At 36.7% G+C, this 22,098-nt stretch overlaps 1 protein-coding gene across 1 annotated transcript in view; it reads left to right on the top strand.

The window, feature by feature from the left end:
* The window catches only part of PAN3 (poly(A) specific ribonuclease subunit PAN3), an 86,654-nt gene that overhangs the window by 30,107 nt on the left and 34,449 nt on the right, over positions 1-22,098 (top strand). The window contains exons 7-8 of the mRNA XM_074151014.1: positions 6,688-6,849; positions 16,662-16,812. Of these exons, the coding sequence (XP_074007115.1) occupies positions 6,688-6,849; positions 16,662-16,812 (313 nt within the window). The remainder of the gene's footprint in view (positions 1-6,687; positions 6,850-16,661; positions 16,813-22,098) is intronic.

Here is a 22,098-nt window from a genome sequence, read left to right as displayed (position 1 = left end):
AAATACTACAGTTTATAAGTGCTGCAGAAAAAAAGTTGTTGCAGAAATATAGAAAGACAAACTGGAGAAAACTAATACATGTTTGCAGGTAGTATGATGTTTACCTCAGTCTAAAATGGCTTTTAAGGGTATGATATCACCTAACCTGTCTTGCATTTTTCTTTGGAATAGTTTGTTATTGGAGTTGTTCCTTGTTGTGTGCTCTTGCTGTCTTAGTAATTACTACATAGTATGTTATTTTTCATTTTTAAGTATGAGATGAGAGAATATATTACTCGCGTTCATTTTTGTGTATGGGCTAGTGATCATTGTGTTATGTAAGAAATCAAATAATCAAAACATTTTCTTTTAGAAATATGTAACATTTTTGAATTGATGAGGAGTCATCACATTTTTGTTGCCTCATCCTATTGTGTCTTTGAAGGAAAAGAGAGGAATAAGATGACTGCATAGTGCAGTTTTGGTTCTGTATCTAAGCAGGTCAGATATATGTTATGACCTATAGACATTTACAACTTCAAATGCTACCCTCACTCCCCATTTTTAAAGCGTAAGTTTTCAGTTAGCCACCTAGACTTTGTCAGGTGCAACTTACAAGCTGAAGCAGTTAACTGCAAATGTAACTTTAATGTGCAAGATGCTTTTGTCTTTACAAGCTTTATTTGGTTCTTTCTATGACAAAGTGTATATAATCTTTAGGAGTGATTTGCAGTAAAATAAAGATTTTTTTAAACTTGTGCACACATTTGTTGAAAACACTATACAGATACTTAAAGCAGCTAGAAAATGTACCATTTTTGAGAAATCATATGCTTGCTTAGCAAACACCAATGTAAAAGTTGCATCGGTCTTTAGTCCTCTTTTACCTATATTTTTTGTTCTTAGCTGTGAATAATTTTTTCCACTGGTTTTTTTAAGTAATGTAAAAACTTCTGGCCTATTATAAAAGCGATCTTTAAAGATCAAAAAACTTGTGGTTTCCTCACTGTGTGCTTCTTTACCAATGGAGGTTTTTGAAAGTACATCTTGGGGTGTTGATACTCTGGCAAGTGTTCACTACACAGTTAGAACTATCTGCTCTAGTTACGGTGGAAATAACCTGTTTTTCCACCAGCTTACTTCAATTCAGCAGGTGGTATTATTTTTTAAGTAAAGAACTTTGTCAGTATAACTACATCCATGCCAGGTTTTAGCTGTTGTGGTAATTCATACCTCATCCAACCTAGCTAGGCTGCAAAATTGGTGAGAAAAGATATGATATCCCCAAGTCCCTTAACCTTTCCTCATAAGAGAGATGTTCTAGTCCCCTAATTATCTTTGTAGCCCGTTGCTGTACCCTCTCCGGCATGGTCTCTGTATGATACTTTTCAACTAGTGAAAGTTTTATCCCTGGCCAAACCCAGGGTTTCATGAACAATTTGAAAAAAGGGTTCCGGATGGAAGGGGGGCTAGTTTGTAAGGGCATGTAATCTCAATGTATAACATGATAAACTTTAAGACTGTAAACATATGAACATTATAAATGTTAGCATACTCTTCCTTTTTTTCAGAAAAAAAAAAAGAAAAAGAACCCCCCCCCCCCAAACAACAAACACCAACAAATCAAACACGCACTTAATTATTTTTAACCTATTGACCAAGGTCCTATTCCATTTTTTGTGAATATTAAAGTGAAAAAATTGACTCCAGTCTTCAGAAGCTGAGATACAGAAAACAAGTATCATCTGCCTCTCTACCAGTGAGATGTTGTAATGAAAGAGGAAGAGGAGAGAGTATGTTGGTTAGCAAGAAACACAAACCACGTGGAGGGGTTTGTAGCTCTATTGGCCACAAAGCTTTTAAGTATCGACAAGACAACTTTTCTTTTTCATATTACCAGCTTGCAAATATGTTAGGATACTCCTGCCTGACAACTATACCTAGGATTCAGGTGTTGTAACACTTTGTACAACTTATTATTAAATCCAGTTACACAGTTGTATTCACAATTATGATGCTTCTTAGCTGATTGTGCCTATGTGGGGATTCTGCCCGATCTATTGTGGTTTTCCTCAGTAACAAATAGAAGATTTTATCCATAGCTGGGTGTTTCAAGTACTGTCTTATTGCAGCTAATTGCTTATGGCTGTTGGGTGAAAACAGCAATGATGATACCGATGCTTTGTAGTTAGCTTTTAGAGTACAACAAAAGTTGGTCCTTTTTCAGAAGACCAGCACCGTAGCTGAGTGTTTAACCTCTTTTTCTGATGGTCTCTTTGCCTCTAACTCCTGTTAAAAAAAAATACAAGACAACATTGAAATTTAAAATTGCATATATTGCTTAATTTTGTTATAAGTAGGACAGGGAAAATATGTACCTGATCTTTCCTGTCCGACAGGGTAATATTTGTTTTTATCTGTCTATACATGCAGATACAGTCAACTCACTGTAAAACAGATGAGCCCTAGCTAATGCTACTGTGATAGCTTTTAGTTATGGTAATTTAAGGTAATGCTGCTTAATTTAGCCTGTGATGGGAAAGGGTTAAGATCACTTATATTGGCTTTGGTAGTATATGCGCATAGACAGCATTACTGTAGCTCAAATTTTTCACAATACTTGAAAACACAGTATCCTGCTCATGTGTTTGTACACCAAACTTAATTGTGCATTTTTTTGGTACAGAAAATGTCATACAAATCTAAAATTCAAAGCCTGCTGGAGGTAAGTGCATTTTAAGGAACAGAAATATAATTTGGGTCATGAGTGATCCTGACAAAATCCAATTGCAGATCTTCAGTGGAGGAAAACTTTGGAATTGTGTAGTTTAATTTGCCAGCTTATCTAGACTTAAGTATGACATGCAAGTTATTAGACAGGAGGAGTCTTTACAGTTTGAATCTACTTAAACCTTTTCTTGTTTAGACTTATTTCTCTCGGATAGTCTCATAAAATCTTACACCAGTGACATGTCCAACCGCGAATTGGAAAGAGGAAGTGTGACGTTGCCCGCTGTCTGTGAAACAGGAGGAACCAGGGGCAAAGACACTGCTACAGCAAATAGTAGGAAGAAAATAGACTTGCTAAATATGTTCTCAAACTTTTTGTTGAATGAATAGGAAGCAAGTAATTAAGCTGACTTGAGGAATATTTTCTAGTGTGGCCTAATTAAGTTATTCACCTGTAATAGTGTTCTGATGTGAAGATGCTACTCAGGAAGACCTCGTTTTTAGAGGATTGCTTTGTTGAAGTGTAATGTTTCTCATACTTTGGGGTTTATCTTTCCTAATATAACACCTTACCTCTAATCATGCCATCCAATAGCTTCCTATCATTAATTGCTGGCTGCAGCTTGGTTCTACAGGGCAAGGGTTATAATTATTAGCTGTGGTTGAAAATGCTTACCCTTGTCACCCTGGGGAGCCAGGCTGTTGCTAGCAATTAAAGGTAGTTAGCTGTTCCCTACCTCATGTAAACATTTGCAGCCAGTAATTACTGCTGCATCTCACTTCTTTGCCCAGGAGGCACCGAACTCTTCCAGTAATGCTTTGTAATAATTTGGTTTTGTTGGGTTTTTTCTTTTTCTTAGATTTAATTTTAATTACTTTAGTTTAACCTTATTTTTCCATTTAAAAATAATTATGATGTTTTTGACCTTTCACAACTCATTTGGAACTCATAAACATATTGGGAGTTGCAACCTAGTTTGAGAAATACTTGCTAAAGGATTATGAAGTATTTAAATGCTTTAGCCACCTCCTCCAAAAAAAGAAAAAAAAAGTTCAGTATGTTGAACTATCCTTTCAGATGAAATGAAAATCTGTATGGCTGAACAGGTTTTTTTTACCTTGCAGAAAGACTTAAAGGAAGGGAAAAATTCAATTACTTTTGTAATCATCCGAGAGAAATTGGCCCCCAAGCCAAGAAGTTGGGTTTCTCTGTCCAGATTGTTATGCCTTTGTGTTTTAGGTAGATATATTAGTTCAGTGCAGAAATGATCAGTGGTTGATGAGTTTTTGCTTGTTTCAAGATGCACTATTCTGTCTCTGTTGCTTTATTTGCTGCTCTGGGTAGAGCACAGGGATGTAGCAAAGTTGATAGGCTTATTCAAATGGCTCAGTCTATTTGATCTTTCCTTTCTAGTGACTCTCCTCTTGGCAGACACTTTTTTTTCTGTGTTTTCTGGTCTCCTGTAAAATCAGATTGGATTTCTGAATCAGATGCCATTTTTCTAATTGAAAACAGGTGTAATTTATAATTATTTTGATGCAAATAGACTGAAAATTGATTTCCAAATGTTAATATTGTATATCCTGTCTTCTAATGTCTGTCTGAACAATTAAACCCTGGCCTAGTAATCCCCTGATGATGTTTTATAGTAGATAATGAAAATAAGATTTTAATTTAGTCTCATCTTCTTTTTAGTTTAATTTTTTCATACCAGTAGGCCCAGAACTACTGGTATATGAACTCATGTTGTCCCTATAGTGCTTTATGGCATAGAATGGACCATTCTTTGCCTCCCCTGGCCCCCCAGCATGGTCCTTCATAAAGGTTAAAATACAGTCTTATTCTCTTGCCTGGAATCTGAATCTCATTGTAACCGAAATAACCTCCCTCCATGTTGGCTCAATTCCTCATTTGTTTTGGTTCTCCTTTTTCAAAAAATTTATAGGTTACCTTTTATTATGGAGGATTAAAAGTACGCTTTATGAATAGAAACGTGTTTGGACACTGGGTTGTAGCCCAGCAGTCTGAGGCAGACCGGGCCCCTGCGCTTGATACAACGTGGAGAAAGATTGGGAAACTGCCAGGGAAACAGTTACTCTTCATTACGTTATTATTTCCGATGGCCAGACTAAGAAAACGCATACCGCCTTCAAACCCTGCCTGAAGTCCAACATTATTTGTATGTCTGGCTTCTCAGACCTTACAGCTTTGTAGTTTATGATATTAATAGTACTGCAGAATTACTAAGATGGTAATTGCACGATAGTTAAGTAATTCTCCCAATAAACAACCAATATTTGGATTTACCATGATCAAGTTTGCATTTTAACTAGAGGAGGACTTTGTGCTACCCATCAGAGTTTACCAAATTTCTAATTGGTATGGCAAAATTAGGTCTTGGTTATTGTTATTAAAGTTAATTAACTTTCATGGGGTTTATTGCCTTTGTCTTTCATAGTCAGTGTTGGTATCCTTGGGGGCTTTTTGTTGTTTTGTTTTGTTTGGGATTTTTTTTGGGGGGGGTTGTTTTTTGGTTTTGTTTGTTTTTTTGTTTGTTTGTTTTTGTTTGTTTGTTTTTTGTTTTTTGGTTTTTTTTTTTCAAATGATGTGCTAGTGACTACTCGGTTTTAATTCTTTCCAAAGCTTTCAGCCTAAAATTTTTCAGGGAAGTAGAAGAGGGAATCTGTTCAGGTTTTGTTTTTGCAGCCATTTTATGGTAGTTTTGTCCTGTGCCTTACAAATTGCTTGTGCGTGAGTGGGGAATCTTCTCCAATTAGATTCTCACCTTGTTTCCTGGGGAACAATTTTTAAAATGCATATCAAGGTACACATTGCTAAGATTTCTAAGATGCCAGATGAAGTAGATACCTGAATAAAGGTAAGTTAAGCTTTGATTACTTAAAAAGTGGTCTACATCCAGATGATGATAGCTGCATTTTCACATTTAAAAAAAACAAACAAACAAACAAAAAACCAACACAAAACCTACAACAAAAGAAAAGTAGACCAACCCCTGCAAATTGGTCCAATAGTTGATATAATCAGTACAAATGGTCCTGGTCTAAATATGCACAGATACTGAAATATTTATTTTGGTGGTATTTACTATCTAGATAGTACATATAAGTTTGAAAGCATAGAGAAATCTGGAGAATTTCTGTACTTTACCTGTTTGAAAGTCTTTAACAGTTTTTGGTTTTTTTACAGTGTGCTTTTTAAATTTAATGTTAATATCATGCTTTATAAATAGTTTCATTTATAGAGATCATTGCCAATGTAACAGAAATGTCACTCCTACAGAGGTGCAAGTTCCTCCTGCATGTTCACTTCCTCATAAGCACGTTTTGTTTTGTCAAGTTTAAGTCAGTTTCCCATGCGTTTATAGCACTAGTTCTTGTCTGTTTTCACTTAAGACAGTAGCTGAAGTTAGTCTTTTGAATATTAACGTGAGCAGAAATGTTTTTCTCATTGAGTTCTGCTGCAATTGGCTACTCAGTTCTACCTGATTTTTAAAAGCAAGTCTTCAGGAGATTCGTCTTGGCAAATTTGAATTTAAAAAGAAGCATACAAAAGCCAATGTTAATTTCTTGTTCGATAGAAATCCCAAGGCAAGTGTTGATTATTATGGTGTGATTGAAGGTATCTATTTGAGAAATGTGGCTTTTTTAAAAAAAAATAAATTTATCATTTTTACAGAATTCCCCAATTTATACTCGTATCTCAGTGGCTGACTTGTGATGGACAGTTTTGCTTACAAATAATTAGTGATCCCTGAAGTTTGGTTTTTTTTTTTTAAATATTGTTTGTTATAACCAAATAGTCAGGATTGAAAGGAAACAGTCTCAGATAAATTTTACTTGCAAATTGTTTCCTATTCCACCAATCCAGAAATTATATCACAATGTAATACCTATTTTAGTGTAGCTTTAGATGAGGGTTGTTAGGAGTGGCCTGGTTTCTCTCCTTCTTTTTCGTAGCCCAGGAAGTATCGACTGGGGATGCTGGATGAGAGGATAGTTCCGGTGGGATCAAAAGCAAGAAAATCAAAGAACCCTATCGGCTGTCTGGCTGACAGGTGTAAAACAGGAGTACCCATCAATATGGTTTGGTGGAACAGAGTCACAGAAAACAATTTACAGGTAAAATTATTTTTTACTAGTCACTTTTTCAGTATTTTGGATGCTTTATTTTAAGTTTTGGAAAATGTTAGAAGCAGTTACTCCAAATATGGGTTGAGATCAGGTCAAATATTTATTTCACAAAGTAGGCATAGAGGCCCTCCAGGAGGGTGACTCAGAGATGTTTTATTCTCTTACCCACCACTTAGCTATGTACTTTGCTTGATTATGTTACAACCTGTGGAGGAGGAGCAAAAGTAATCATTAAATGTATTCTAAAAGCAAAAAACCACAACCTTTTATTTTAATTTTCATGTGAGGAAGGTTTCTACTGGTAAAATTAGTGATCTTTGTTAAAATGATTGACACGTAATGCAAATTCCCTTAGTACAGAATTTGAGGATGTAACCACCATGATCAGAAAATGTAAATTCTTAATTTTTATGTTGGGATAATTTATATTTTTCAACTTGTTTGTTAAACTTTATTGTTACTTTACTTTATTCCTGAATTTTCTTCAGCTCCTTAACAGGGGAGAGATACAGCTGGATTCAAGCATCTCTGTACAGAAGTAGCAGGTTATCCTCAGGATGATAATGAAGGATAACTCTAGTCTGGGAGGAATCTGCTCGATGTTCCTTAAATGGGGCTTAGACAGAAATTATTACAGTAGTCATAACTACAACACTGCTGCTGTTACTGTTTTGCACTTGTGTAGTGCTTTTGATTCTTCAGAGATTGTTTCTGTGAGCGTTATGTTATTTTTGATGTCTTCTAAGGGAATGAAATGGGTAAATTGACAATAGACTTATAACTAGAATTTGTAGCACCTTAAGAGCTTCTTTCAGTTCACTTAATTTCTGCCATGTAGGGGCCAACATGAAGCTCATACCGGAGCTTTTCCATACACGTTTGACATCTTTGGGTTACTGAAACTGGGAGTCACAGTGATGAGGGCAAACCAATGCTACATAGCGTAGGGACATTTGTGCTTAAGTCTGTCTTGGCCCTTTTGCTGCAGGGGAAGCAGCAAAGCCACTGGGGTGGTAAAGATGAAGCATAAAGGAAACATTGGTGAAAGGACCAGGCATGGTTGCAGAGGAGTGGTTGGAGCCAGGGGAGCACTATTTCTCAAGGGAGAGAAGACTGATGGATTGAATTTACTGTGTATCTAAAGGGAATGCTAACCTTAATTAGTAAATGGTTGCTTTGAGAAGAGAGAAACAGAAAATTGGTCTTCAAATTTCATGTTAACGTTAAAGGGCAGGAAAAGCCCTGCTTGTACTTGAGTCCTCCATTGTTTCTCTGCTCTTCTGTGTCACAGCAAGGTTGTCGTTGATCTAATCCACTTAAAGTAGAGCAAAACAAAAATTGGGGTGAAATCCAGTTGGCGGCCAGTCACCAGTGGTGTCCCTCAGGGCTCAGTTTTGGGGCCAGTCTTGTTTAATATCTTTATTGATGATCTGGATAAGGGGATTGAGGGCACCCTCAGTAAGTTTGCAGATGACACCAAACTAGGTGGGAGTGTTGATCTGCTTGAGGGTCGGAAGGCTCTACAGAGGGACCTGGACCGGTTGGATCAATGGGCCAAGGCCAATGGGATGAGGTTTAATAAGGCCAAGTGCCGGGTCCTGCATTTCGGCCACAACAACCCCAGGCAACGCTACAGTCTTGGGGCAGAGTGGTTGGAAAGCTGCCCAGCAGAAAAGGATCTGGGAGTGTTTGTGGACAGATGGCTTAACATGAGCCAGCAGTGTGCCCAGGTGGCCAAGAAAGCCAACGGCATCCTGGCCTGTATCAGGAATAGCGTGGCCAGCAGGAGTAGGGAAGTGATGGTGCCTCTGTACTTGGCCCTGGTGAGGCCTCACCTCGAGTACTGTGTTCAGTTCTGGGCCCCTCACTACAGGAAGGACATTGAGCTGCTGGAGCATGTCCAGAGGAGAGCCACCAAGCTGGTGAGGGGTCTAGAGAACAAGTCATATGAGGAGAGGCTGAGGGAACTGGGCATGTTTAGTTTGGAGAAGAGGAGGCTGAGGGGGGACCTCATTGCCCTCTCCAACTACCTGAAAGGAGGTTGTAGAGAGGTGGGTGTTGGCCTCTTCTCCCAAGGGAATAATGACAGGACCAGAGGAAATGGTCTAAAGTTGTGGCAGGGGAGGTTTAGATTAGATATTAGGAAGAATTACTTTACTGCGAGAGTGGTCAGGCACTGGAACAGCCTGCTCAGGGAGGTGGTGGAGTCGCCATCCCTGGAGGTATTTAAGAAACGTGTAGACATGGCACTTCAGGGGTTTGTGTCTGTTTGTGGGTGGGTGTGGGGTGGGGTTGTGGGTGTTTGGTTTGGTTTTGGTGTTGGTGTTGTGGGTTTTTTTTTTGGTTTTGGTTTTTTTTTGTTGGTTGGACTTGATGATCTCAAAGGTCCCTTCCAACCAAGAAGATTCTGTGATTCTGTGAAAAAAGCCTTAATGTTTCTGGAGGCTAGAGAGCTAGCAGTCTGAGACTGGAGCTTCTGGCCAGGAGCAATTGTCTTTCAGTACCTATGCCCTCCAAAGTTGTGTTGAAAGTGTGGCAATGAGAAGCTCAAGGTCCCCTCAAGGTTAGTGGCAATAGTTTGGGATTGACTGCAGAGCACATGGCTTTTGAAGGGTGTAATTCCAAGCTCTTTCATTGTGCCAGAATCCCAGCTACATAATTGACTTAAACTGTGTACAGCATAAGATTTTGTCCTACATGATGCAATTACGTAGCTTCCCATGGAGACATGGGACTTTAGAAAAGCATGTATATGCATATCTGGTGGAAATAAGAACAGAAGGATGTTCCAGCCATGGGAAATAAGAGAAAGGGGAGGGGTCGTGAGAACAGTTGAGTCTGGCAAGAGTGAATGGGGAAAGGTGTAAAAACAGGCTGCAGAGGAGATTATGAGGATATGTAAAGTTCTACATAGATGAGAAACTGAATTTTCACTGAATTTCACTGAATTTTTAGAGTTGGAAGGGACCATAAAGATCATCTAGTCCAACTCCCCTGCCGAAGCAGGATTGCCCAGAGGATGTCAGAGCATGTTACTCAGGACTGCATCCAGGCGGGTCTTGAAAATCTCCAAAGAAGGGGACTCCACAACCTCCCTGGGCAGCCTGTTCCAGGGCTCTGTCACCCTCACCGTAAAGAAGTTTCTTCTCATATTTGAGTGGAACTTCCTATGTTCCAGCTTGTGCCCGTTGCCCCTCGTCCTCTCACTGGCAACCACTGAAGAGAGTCTGGCTCCCTCCTCCTTCAACCCACCCTTCAGATACTTATAAGCATTGATAATTTTATCTTGATGTTTTCATTCAGATCATTGTAAATCTTTGTATTCTAATGTGAACATCTTATAAGAACTAAAACAAAGCTCAAACTGCTAAAAACTGGAAATTTTAATCATAAAAGCACAAAAAATGGCTGGAGAAGTTTGGTACATGAAACTACTTAAAAATTGGTAGTTTCATGCTGACAGTTCAGATTGACCTTGTTTTTCTACTTCAGTATCTTTGTAATCCACAGGTAGCAAACCTGTTTAGAGATATTTGGTTCACATAGAGATATATATGTAAATATAGCTTATACAAATGAAATTTTGGCTGATGGTGAGTGCTAAGCAATAAGTAGAAAGGTTAGATTTTGATGGAGGCACGTCAGTTTGAGGGGATCTTTTTTTCGTTTATGTTTGAAGATGAGAAAGTAAAATTACGTCTCAAAATTGCTGAGAGCCTGCAACGCTGTGCAGGTGTTGAAGCTTATGTGTCTGAGGGAGTAAGGGGTCAGTTGGGAAATATCCTGAGCTACTACACCACCGCATGATACATATTATAATGGTGATTCTGCTTAAAATAATAGGGATACATTTTTTGTTATACAGATCAGTTCTTAAGCACCATGAATAACTGATTTTTTTTCTCTTGAACAAAAAAAAAATACATATAAATGATTTTTTCAAATATTTTGCATCAAGAACATAGACTTTCCAAACCTTATAGTTTTTACAGTACTTTGAAGTATTTTGATAGAGAAATGTGGAAATATTCTGAGGCTTTAAAAGTATACCTTTTAGTGAGACCTACTTGCTAAAATGTAACAAAACATTGCTAGTAGTTCTATTTGTCTGAGCCTGTGTTCTGGTTTAAAAGAGAAGTCTTTAGCCAACAAATATTACCCATTAATTATGGGTATTAATGAAATTGCATCTATTTCTTCTAAAGGAACAGTAGAGCAATACGGCTAATAATGTTGTATGGGTGATGTGATGACTTGTCATGGTAATTGCAATAAGGAAGCATGTTGCGTGAATTCAATAGGAAGAGGGAAGAGACTTGCTTTGAAGCCCTTAGTGACCTCCAGTGTCTGCTGGGCTGCTCCAACATCACAGAATGTGTCCTTCCGTGATGTCATAGTTAACAAGGAATCCTGGAAGCGGAGGGATTGCAATGAATGCTCTCTACATAAAGTGAAGCTCCTCGTATGGCACATCTGTCCAGGAAAACCCCCAAACAGCAAAAAAGTAACCATACACAAAAACAAGCAACACTTCTGCATGTTTTTTGGATTCCTGAGAGATATTCTGAAAACTATGCCAAAAATAGACTGGTAGAGGACTGGCCCACTTTATAGCATGGGTATAGTTCAGTGGCGGTTTTCTGCAGCCATTACAAGATTATGCAATTTGGGATGTCAGAACAGATCAGCATGAATTTGGAGGTGAAGGAGAACATAAAAAGCGAACAAAAAGTCTTGTATCCAGTTTTTAGCATGGTAAGTACATTAGCACGTTCTTCCACAATGAAATGAAATTGGCCTACTTTTTGCTTTAGGTAGCTGGCTTTGATAGAATGTGGGACCAGGACTGATCTAATGCAGTAGTGTTGCAGCCACCAAAGCAAAAGGTGGTGGCTCTGCTGCTGCTGTGCAGCTCTGTGTTGTGAGATGCTGAACTGGAAATGAGAGGGAGAAGGGTGGTTTCCAGTCGTCCTGAAGGATCCCCGCATGACCTTCCAAAGGCTCCAGAACTTGTGTGCATCCCCGTGTTACCATATCCTTCAGTACTCTGTGGCACTTTGAGGAGTCGTTTATAAGTGAATGCAGCACATTCACTTAGGAGGAATGAATGTGCGGGGCCTTAGGAGTTTATCACTGAGAGCATAGAGAGGAAAAAAGCATATGTTTTGAAATCAACAGTTGATGAAACAGGACTTACTTTTGGGCTATGGAAATCTGTTGATACGTGCAACTCCTCAACGTACAGTAATGCTGCCTGCGGCTGTGCGGTCCTCCCAGCGATGGTCTTCAGCTGAGATCCTTTGCTTGCTCTTTACTTTCATCTGCACCTTCCTTTAAGGAGCCTTGAATGGTTTTTCAGTGATACCCACAAAATATTTGTTTCTTCCCCTCCAAACTATCTTTTAATTATATTTTCTTTTATATCTTTAAAAACATAAAAGCCAGCAGACAGATAAACTGTGCTGAATGGTGACACAAATGAGATATTTTATAGTCCTCCCTCCCTTTTTTTTTTCTTGTGGTTCCATCCTTACTAATTACATCATGACTAAATTCAGCCTTCATTTGGACTGTATTTGTATGTGTTTTGTTTATATTCTCTGATGTACAGAAGTATAGAAATAGTTTTTCTATGTGGAGGTGGATGGACTCAGTTTTATGGTCTGTCTTTGGAAGTTTCTTTGCAAAACTGACTGAAAAGAGGGTCTTCTCTCTTTGAGAGAGTACAAAGAGTCTGAAAAGAGGGTATTTTGGTGAAGTTTCCTCATGGAATCATTCTGGTAAGAATTAATGATGCTGGTATTAATTCAGTTAATGCCTATGGAAGTTGATTCCCTGCTTTAGTTTGACAGTATTTTTATGAATATCCTTGAAGAAGGGGGATGAGATTTAAACTGGCCAGGTTGAGAGGAAAAAGGAATGGTAGTAATTTTAGCAAATGCATGAGTTGGAAGCTACTTTAGGTGGGTTTCTAGAAAAATCTAGCATAGCTGACAAAGCTGTACTTTCTGTTTAATGCTGTTTGTTGAAAACGTATTAATTAACGTTTTGAGAGGTTTTTTACATGCCTTTTTATAGGACACTTGCATTTGAAACTGAAAATACAGTCTTCAGTTCGTTGCATAGCACAGAGAATGCTTTGTGTTTCTTGTTTGGGCTTTAGAAAGTGCATTCGCTGCTTTTGTTTTTAACATCACAATATTGCATAATTCGTTACATGCCCTCTAAGTATTTCTTGCATCTCCATTCTTTTCATTACTCCCCACGTTTAATAAAAGCCTTCAATTTCCTGTTTTCTCTACCTTTTTTACCAATCTTGATTTACTCAGATTTAAAATTTTAATCTTGGCCTAACATGAAGAAGTTACTGTACTCTGAGATGAGAAATTAATGACTAATTAAGTGAAATTTGTTTTAAAGCTGTGCTTTTAGGAAATTTAAGAATAATACAGAAAGAATAAAATTTTTCATTAATTAGATATAGATTCTTTTAATTCTTATAAAAATTTAATTTTTTTTTTAACTCGACTTCATTGGGGAAGTTTGGTAAGATTCTAACAGAAAAACTGTAATAACGCCTTTATAGGATTTAAAGCATAGTCCTCTTTTAGGCAGATTTTACACATTTACCATTGATCCAAATGTAAAACTAACCCTAGAACTTATACTTTGTATGATGAGTTGCTGGAGTGAAGGTAGGATGTTTTTCCAAACCAGGAACATAACTTTTGAAATCTTTGGCCGTTAAGAATGTGGCTTCCTAATTTTGGCATATTTGCTTGAGCATTGGTGCAGAATATTGTCTACAGATTGTGGAAAAAAATAATGAAAATATTAGATATTAAAGAACTAACAGTGATATTCCATTCCCTCATTTAGTCTCGTCTAATCACTTACTCTAGTCTGCATACTATGAAGGTGTTTGAGATATGTTTCATATTGTTTTCTTAAAAGCAAAATGTCTGTAGAAAAATCAGTGTTTTACTTCAGATGAAAACTTATATGCTTTTGGAAACGTTTTAAGAGCTGCTGCTTCACATAGATGTAAAGTACTTAAATGTGGCAAAGGTTTAAGCTTCAAATTTTCTGATGAAGTGTTAAATATCTTTGACCACAAATTACTAAATTTTGTTTTACTAGTTTATAATTAGCTTATTCTGGCTGATGGCTGTGGAGCTTGGACATTTTTCTGTATTTGCAAAACAAGTGGAATATGGAAAGGTCTTTTAAAATTGGAACCAAAATTTAAATCACCTTTTTACCAATGGGGAAGTCTTGAGTTATGACTTCATGTTTGTAATGTCACAGAGCAAACCAGACTTTTACAGGAAACGGCCTAACTCTGCAAATCAAAGCTCTTTACTCATATAATATGCTTTCATTGAAGTTATGTAGGAATAACACAGTCTTATCAGGCTTTGATTCTGATCTTGAATTGTGACACCAAAAAATGGAAAGAAAACTGAATTTCCATCAGGCTTGACCCACTGCTGTTTGTGATTCTACAGTATAAACTCAAACTGCTCTACCAGATTCCTGGATGTGGCTCTTTCTCTTGGATAAACTAAAACTTCCACCAGTTAAAGTGGAGTTCTTAAGCAGCCTCATTTTAAAATTGATGGATATTTAAGTAACTTTTAGAAACCAAAACTGGTCTATGAACACTTGCAGAATGCATTTAGAAATAAAAAGCAGCCTTTTCTGTGTTCTGCAGTGTTCTGCAGGCACTGATTGCATCGCTTGGTGAAAGTGGTAAGAGTTTAGCCAGAATGGTATGGATGGATTTTGGGAATTCTCTCAGTTGCTTCAGGAAAGGCTGAGGTTATCTTGCAGAAGGTGCATGTCCTCTCCACTTGCGTGCTTCGGAGTTTATGCCATGCCCTGCCCTTGTCGCCTAGTTGACACAGTATTTAGCTGTGGTAGATCAGTGTATGTGTCATGGCCGGTTTTAGTAGTGGAAAAATGTGGATCTCATGTAATTCTTTGAAATGATGTGCTTTTAGCAAAACGCTACAAATTCTGTCCTTTGCTCTCCCAGTTTTGTCTGATGATGACTTTTCAGCTGTATCACTATTTGGACAAATTCTACTCAGCTCTTTACGACCTCTGTCATATTTTTGTCAGTTTCAGTGCAGATTTCACTGAATTGTTGCATGCCACATTTTATCTAGAGGAATACAATTCTCTTAGTTATTCCTGTACCTAAAATTCACATAAATCCAGAGTATTACAATTTGATAATGCAACTTACCGTTTGTTTTGATGCATTAGTGCATACCTTAGCAAGTTTTCCTTAGCTAAATGTGATTGAAGAGTTAGAAGAATCTTACAAACTCTTTACCTAAGAGAAATCTAAGTGTTTTACTTCACCAGTCTACATATTTGCTTATAGTTGTTCTTTGCATATTCAGACACATGCATATGTAGAATGACCATCATAAGGTCATTAGCAGATAAAATTTACTGTGTGATTTAAAGGTGGAATATTCTTACTGTTTGCTTTTAAACCTGAACATCCTCTTTAATTTTACAGCTTTTAGAATCCTTTTCTTTTTTCAGTGCTTTGGAAATTAATACTATGATATTTGGCTGAAGTATTCAAATAAAGATATTAAAACCAACTTAACACAAAAAATACATTTCAAATACTTCACTGTCTAGATTGGTGCTTTGTAATCACACTTCTAATTTGACACTAAAATTCTCTGATGCCACTTTATTCGTATTGATAAAAATCAATATTGGTAATTTAACTAACTGTTGATATATTTAGTTATTTTAAAACTGCCTAAAACCAAAGTGATCCAATATAATTTGCTTTAAAAAACTTTATGAATTATCTTAACAGCATTCTTTCAATTGGGAGCTGTTACTGTTTTCTCATTTTACTACTTTTGAGAGGTACTCTGAAGATTACTTAATAAACTTAACTTTGGCAGTTAATCATTTTCAAGTTTTTAGTGTGTCCGTGTAATAATTGTTTTTATTTCTTTGCTTAATTTCTTTTTTCTTCCACTAATGTCTTTTGTATTTGGCTGTCCAGTAATAAACTTTTTGCCTTTTGAGCTCTAATTAGGATTTGCTTTTTCTAGCTCTTCCTACCCCAAAACCAAAGAAAACCCAGCAAAACCCCGCCTCAAAACTACAAAACTGTGCATAGATTTTAATAGAAATTGAAAATTGGTTGTGCGATATGTTTTATGTGCTAATAAAGATTAATGTTTGATGGTCACTCTGCTACTATTTCTTTCTGTAGTTACAAATTAAACCTCATTATTAAAGTTGCTACGTAAATGGAATAGGTAGTTAAAACAGAAGTTAACTTTGCAAAAAAGGAACATATAGGCCTATTTGAAAGAGAGGCGGGGATGACTTCTTTAGTAGGAACCATTTTTACTGCTTAAATTTGAAACTGCTACTTACTTTGAGATGAATCTCTGAAATCACATAGGAACAGTCTGCGCAGCAGTGGTGAGGCCTTCTCAGTGTCAAGTCTGTTCTCCAATTTTATAACGTAATGCTTATGGAACGCCTTTTGCAAAGTGTTTGTATGAACTCATACATCAGCTGTTCATATAGAAAGCTTGCTAATGCCGCTTCAGACGTAAGCTATAAATGCATTTAAATTTGTTGGTGCAGACCAGCTTCCAGTGCCTGCTGTTCTTGTCAGCAAGCTCTATGTAACTTAAACACATCCCTGTGCTCGGTAGGCTTGCCTAGAAAGTATTTTCTAGCAAATAGGCATTGTCCATCTCTTCGCATTTAAAGTAAACATTTAATTTACATTTGTTTTTAAACAGACACCAAATCCTTCTGCAAGTGAATTTATTCCTAAAGGAGGATCAACCTCCAGGCTGAGTAATGTATCCCAGTCAAGTATGTCTGCCTTCTCTCAAGCCTTGTTCTCTCACCCCTCCATGGGAAGTCCTGCTACTGCTGGGCTAGCACCAGGTAAGTTGAGAGTAATGATGTGCAGTACAGTTGCTTCTTTTAACTTAATGATAAACATAAAACACTGTGTAGATAGTAATCAGATTTATTGCATACAAATGTAGCCACCTCCTGCTTTAGCTCTTAATTGCAAGGCAATCTTCAAACATATAAAAGTGCAGGAACTTGGAAATTATCTTCCAGTAGTATGGAAATAGTACTGGAGACTGAAATTTGTTCAGCCACAGCAGCACTGAAATTTGTTCAGCCACAGCAGCACTGAAATTAACCCAGCCTCTTTTACTCTGCCCTTTCTGGGGAAAAAGGGGTGCTGAGTTATTACATGCTGTGCTCCTTGCCAGAGCAGTACCTGAAGATGATTTGAACTATCCCTTGTCTAGAAATGCATTGCAGTCTGCAGTGAATATGTGCTTTGATTACCACATGTTGATGTAGAAGTAGTTATTTTCAATGTTAATGAGTATATATGAGGACTTAAAAATCTTGATGAAAAACAAAAAGTAGAAGAAAAGCTTATTGTAAAATAATTTACCTTGCAAAGTAGTGTTAATTGTCATTGTATCTGTCATGTGTAATCTCACTTTTAAGATGTTAAGACTCCTAGTGAAATGTGTTCCGTGCAGTCATACAATTCTGAGTGACAAGATTTTTATTTTTTATTTTTACATTTAAAAAGTTCAAGCTTTTCATGCATCTTTTGGACTTCTGACCTTAAAAAGTTAGCTTAATTCTAATATTTTTTTTTCCCTTAAATTAAATGAAATAGTTTTAAGATATAGTCATCAACAGATATGGATATTACACATTGCAGATCCTTTAGCAAGTTTCTGTACATACTTAAACCTTTGACAATCTCTTGCAATGGACAAGAAGCACTAGATAGCTGCCAAAAGGCAGAGGGGAAAGTACTGTAAATACTGAGGATTTTAACCAGTATTGGCAATTACCATCTGTTAAACTGAACTTTAGCCTTTCCGGATGCCAAATCTCAGTGTCAATGTGAAAAAAGCCAGTACTTAGCTCGCATGTTAGAACTATCGGAACAGGCTAGAAAAGCAATTGCTGCTTCTGCTGACCAAATGAACATGTTGCAGTACTGTGTCTGCTTCATACTATACTGTACTGTACAGTCTTATTGGAAAACTGTTGTGTTTATATGCCTCTCAGCCTTGTCACCTGGATTGAAAAGTGTATAAAGGAGTAAATAGAATACAGTAAAATGATCTACTTTTGGAAAGTGCCCAGTGGGATCTCAGAGGGATCCTTCACAGTCCAATTTCTTTACTATCTGTAAGTAATACTTGAAAGGATAAGTAACACTGTTGATGAAAGAAGTTCGTACAACAACTTGAGCTCCTAGAAATATAGATGCCAATGCTGAAAACTGTCTAGGTTCAAATACTATTGTGTATGGATGAGAGGGATGGGGGAGTGTTCACAAGAGAGAACTTTAGGCAAAGTTGTCTTGTTTCCCTGCTCTTCCTGTGTAATTAAAAAGAGAATATAGTTCAGAGTAGGGATCTGGGTTGGGTGCTCTTAATTTCTCTAGAAGTTTATTTCTCTATACTGAGTGCAGAATTCTCTGAACCTAAATGTCTTGTGTAAATAATACTCATAGACATTTATTTTTATTTACATGGTTTAGCTGTCAATAGTATACATCCACAAAAACTTCTGTTACCGCAAGGTGAGTTAGGAGGTGCTCTTTCCACACAATTAGGCTCTTAAATAAGAAAGCAGTGTTTATGTGTGGGGAAACTTGACCATTTAGGTCATACTGGATAACAGAATAAAAAAAGATTTAAGTATGTTATGAAATTGTCATTAAAAATTATTGTTGGGATCCGTTAGCTTTCAATAAATGAAAAAAAAATTCAGATGAAACCCACATAAAGAGTTTATAAGTTTTTTACTTTAAATAAAGATAAGTCTATTTCCAGTTAAATGTTATATATTCTCCAGTAGAATAACTTTCAGGAAATGTGTGTAAGATTTAAGCATTTGCATGAGATTAAGTTTGCTTAGAGAAGCTTACAGAGGAAACTGGAGGAGATCAATTTTTCATAAGAAATAAGGAAACGTAGTAGGAATAATTTGCTATAAGTTCCATAGTTTAGTTCATCCATAACAAAGCAGGTAAATGTAGGATCCTTTGATTTTGGAAAAAAAATAAGTTCTTTCACATCTCTAATTTCTGAGATTTCCCTAAAAGTAGGTGTAAATCAAAACCACTTTTGACATCTAGTATTTCATAGATAACTGTTCACAAAATTGGTTGTCCCTGGAAAATATTTGTTCCACTTGTCTTATCAGCAGTACTGGAAAAAAACGATAACTGAAACCTACAATACTTTACTATTAAACTTGTTGTCTCCACACCTGACATATCCATTAGGGCGTAGCATGGAAGAAGGTTACTCCAACTTTTATGTGTATTTACTTTGATAAGTGCTTTCTAGCATAATTTCAACAGAGTCAGTCTTCATCTCGGTAGCCTATAATATAATACAAAAACATAGTGAGATAAAATGTGACTTATGCAAATAACTGGAGAAGATTTTTGCTCCTTCTATTCCCTTTCTAGCAAACACATCCTGTTTATAATTTGTATGGGAAATTTAGTGAGCTGTTGACAATTTTCAAATAGTACTTTTGCTAACAATCTTAGCTTACCCAGTTCTGTATAGTGGTTTCAGAGTAATATTGCCATTAAAATATGCAGCAAAGCATATGAAAGAAATTCATGAATGTCATCAAAGTGATAAGACATTATTGCTGTGTTAAACTTGAGAGAAAACAGATTTATTTCTCTCCCCCAGCAGAGAAAATCTTTGTCTGGCTTGGGTTTGCTTAGGCTGGGTTATAGCTCAAGAGTGATGCCTTTGTCATCGATGGAAATGACAGAAAATTGCTGTTGTTTCTATATTTAGTCCAAGACAGGCTCTGAGCTTATGCAGAATTTAAGAGATCCCATTTCTGCTGCCAGTCTGAACCTGCAGGCTTAGGAGCCAGGAGCATGAAGGTGATGTTGACCCATCTCCATTCATGATGGGTTACAAGATTCTTGGAGCTTGTCACCCCATCTGGAAATGAAGCACTTTCAGCTGAGGTGGTTTGAGTAGCCTAAGAGCTTGTTCTGACCTCCTGCATCAAATGTGGTGCAGCCATTCTGTGGAGGAAGTTCTGCAGTCATTCCAGAAGAATACAAGAAAGGAAGAAGTCAAAGGGACTGTAAAATTAGGGTGGTTTTCTCCCCAAATAAAATTGAGGAGGAAGAAATGATGACTTCTAAAGTTGTTTAGGGAATTAAGTAGATTTAGTTAACTTGGAAATGCACAGCTACAATGCTAATGACCTGATAGAAAGCTTATAATAAAAAGAAATATTTAATGAATTTAAGGATGCTGTTCTTGAAATAGTCTGGTTTTATTATTTACTTTGATTTGTTATTCCTCAAAATGTACCTCGTAGTCCAGAGTATCTCTAAAGTACAGAATGTTAAGGTGATAAAATGATAAATGCTTAATTTTTGACCTCTGAATGTGTTAAAAGCCATAGAGGCATAGGGATACGGTTGTAGGTGAGTAAATTTATAGGCAAAACCTGCAGGTTTTTTAAAAGTATTTATGTTGTAGGCCAGCTGACTTGCATACACGAGTGTAATGAAATCCTGCTTTGCTAAGTTGTAAGCTCTCTTGAGTCCTTAATGAAAGTTCATGCTTGATGCCCTTTTTTTGATCATGTTTATTTGTATGAATTCTCACATTCCAAATACAACTTAGCTTTTAATTCAAATACAGTGCGTGCTAAAAAGCTTTATTAGAAGTGTTAATCTTATAAAATATCTTTGGGCACTGTCTCAAATTTCAGTCTCCCACTTCCCTTTTCTCAGTCACAATGGAACTTCAAAAATAAAAAACAATGCAAGAAGTGAAAATATGACAATGAAGAGGGATATTTAAATATGATCTCTCTTTCCTTACCTAAAATGAGACTAACAGCAGGTGTTCCAGGTATGTGTAGGTAGCCTGTACAGTCACTATGAATGCTGTGAAAAGACATTCAAATCCTGCAGCTAGTTCTGTGTTGGTGTCATACCATGACAGCCGCATACCATGGCACGTTTTTTTGGATGTAAATAATTGTCAAGTGAAAGAAGTTCCTTTCTCCTTTCAGTTTACCTTTCAAGATAGTATTGGACCTGTTCGTGGAGGGTATTAAAATTGACAGTGATGAGGAATGGAGAGCCACCTTTGCTAGTAGATAAGCTTAGGAAGGACAATTTGAAGTGGGCTTTTTTGTGTTTGTCTTAGTACTCCTGTTGGCATTTGAATTTTAATACAGGGGAATGCTCAAGTCTTATAGGGAAAGCTAAAAGTGAGAGCTCTCTCTGTCTATCTTATACCAGTGACCTTGACACCCCTCTTTCCCATTTTATAGATATTTATATAAATTTATAACAATGTTTATATATATATAAATAAATTGTAAATAGATTATTCAAACCCCATTTTTTTATTAGGCCTTTAAGTGGATAAGTGTTTATATAAACAGCTTGAAAAAAGCTTGTCTAATTCTGTGAGGGGTGGTTCCACATTCATGACATCGTTACCATCGTATGTTCAGTACCATCTTTTTCCTTCAGTATGAGTCAGTTGGAATATATGTTCACCTTTTAATATAGGCATTTTTCTTTGTTTTCCTCTTAATTCTATTTTGTTGTGGTTAAATATTAATACTAGTAAGGTTTTAACTGATTGAAATACTAATGAAGTTGGTGAGATCTGTAATCAGTTTCACTGTATTAAAAGGTTTTTTTCTTTTTTATGTGATATTGGACTTCTAATATTTATTTGGATTCAGCAGAATTTAATACAAGTCTCTCCAAAGAATCTTATCACCTTCAATATTTCCTGCCTCGACCTGTTGGTACCCACTGCAGCACTAGCAGCAAATTTCTTGCAACTTGTAGTATATTGTTCTAGTAGTGTAAAACCAAACTGTAGTCAAACTTTTTTCATATCTTGAACTTACTATATGTATTGGTAAATGAGAAGCCCATATGTTTTGCCCACCAGATAGATGATTTTCATTGAGCTCTCAATGTCCTTCCAAATTCAGACCTAACTGAGACTGGAAGGACGTTTGAAAGGATTTGTGTTACTCTGACTGTCTTCCTTTGCTTTTAATCTTGCATTAATGCCCAAGCAAAGAGATCAAGGATTTATATTTGTAAATATTCTTTGGCAGGAATAAATTTTTAAAAAAATAAATCTTACAATAGAA

The sequence above is a fragment of the Numenius arquata genome, chromosome 1 (genome assembly GCF_964106895.1).
Source record: "Numenius arquata chromosome 1, bNumArq3.hap1.1, whole genome shotgun sequence".
NCBI lineage: Eukaryota > Metazoa > Chordata > Aves > Charadriiformes > Scolopacidae > Numenius > Numenius arquata.
The sequence above is the reverse complement of the archived record's forward strand: the minus strand, read 5'-3'. Positions and strand labels throughout refer to the sequence as shown.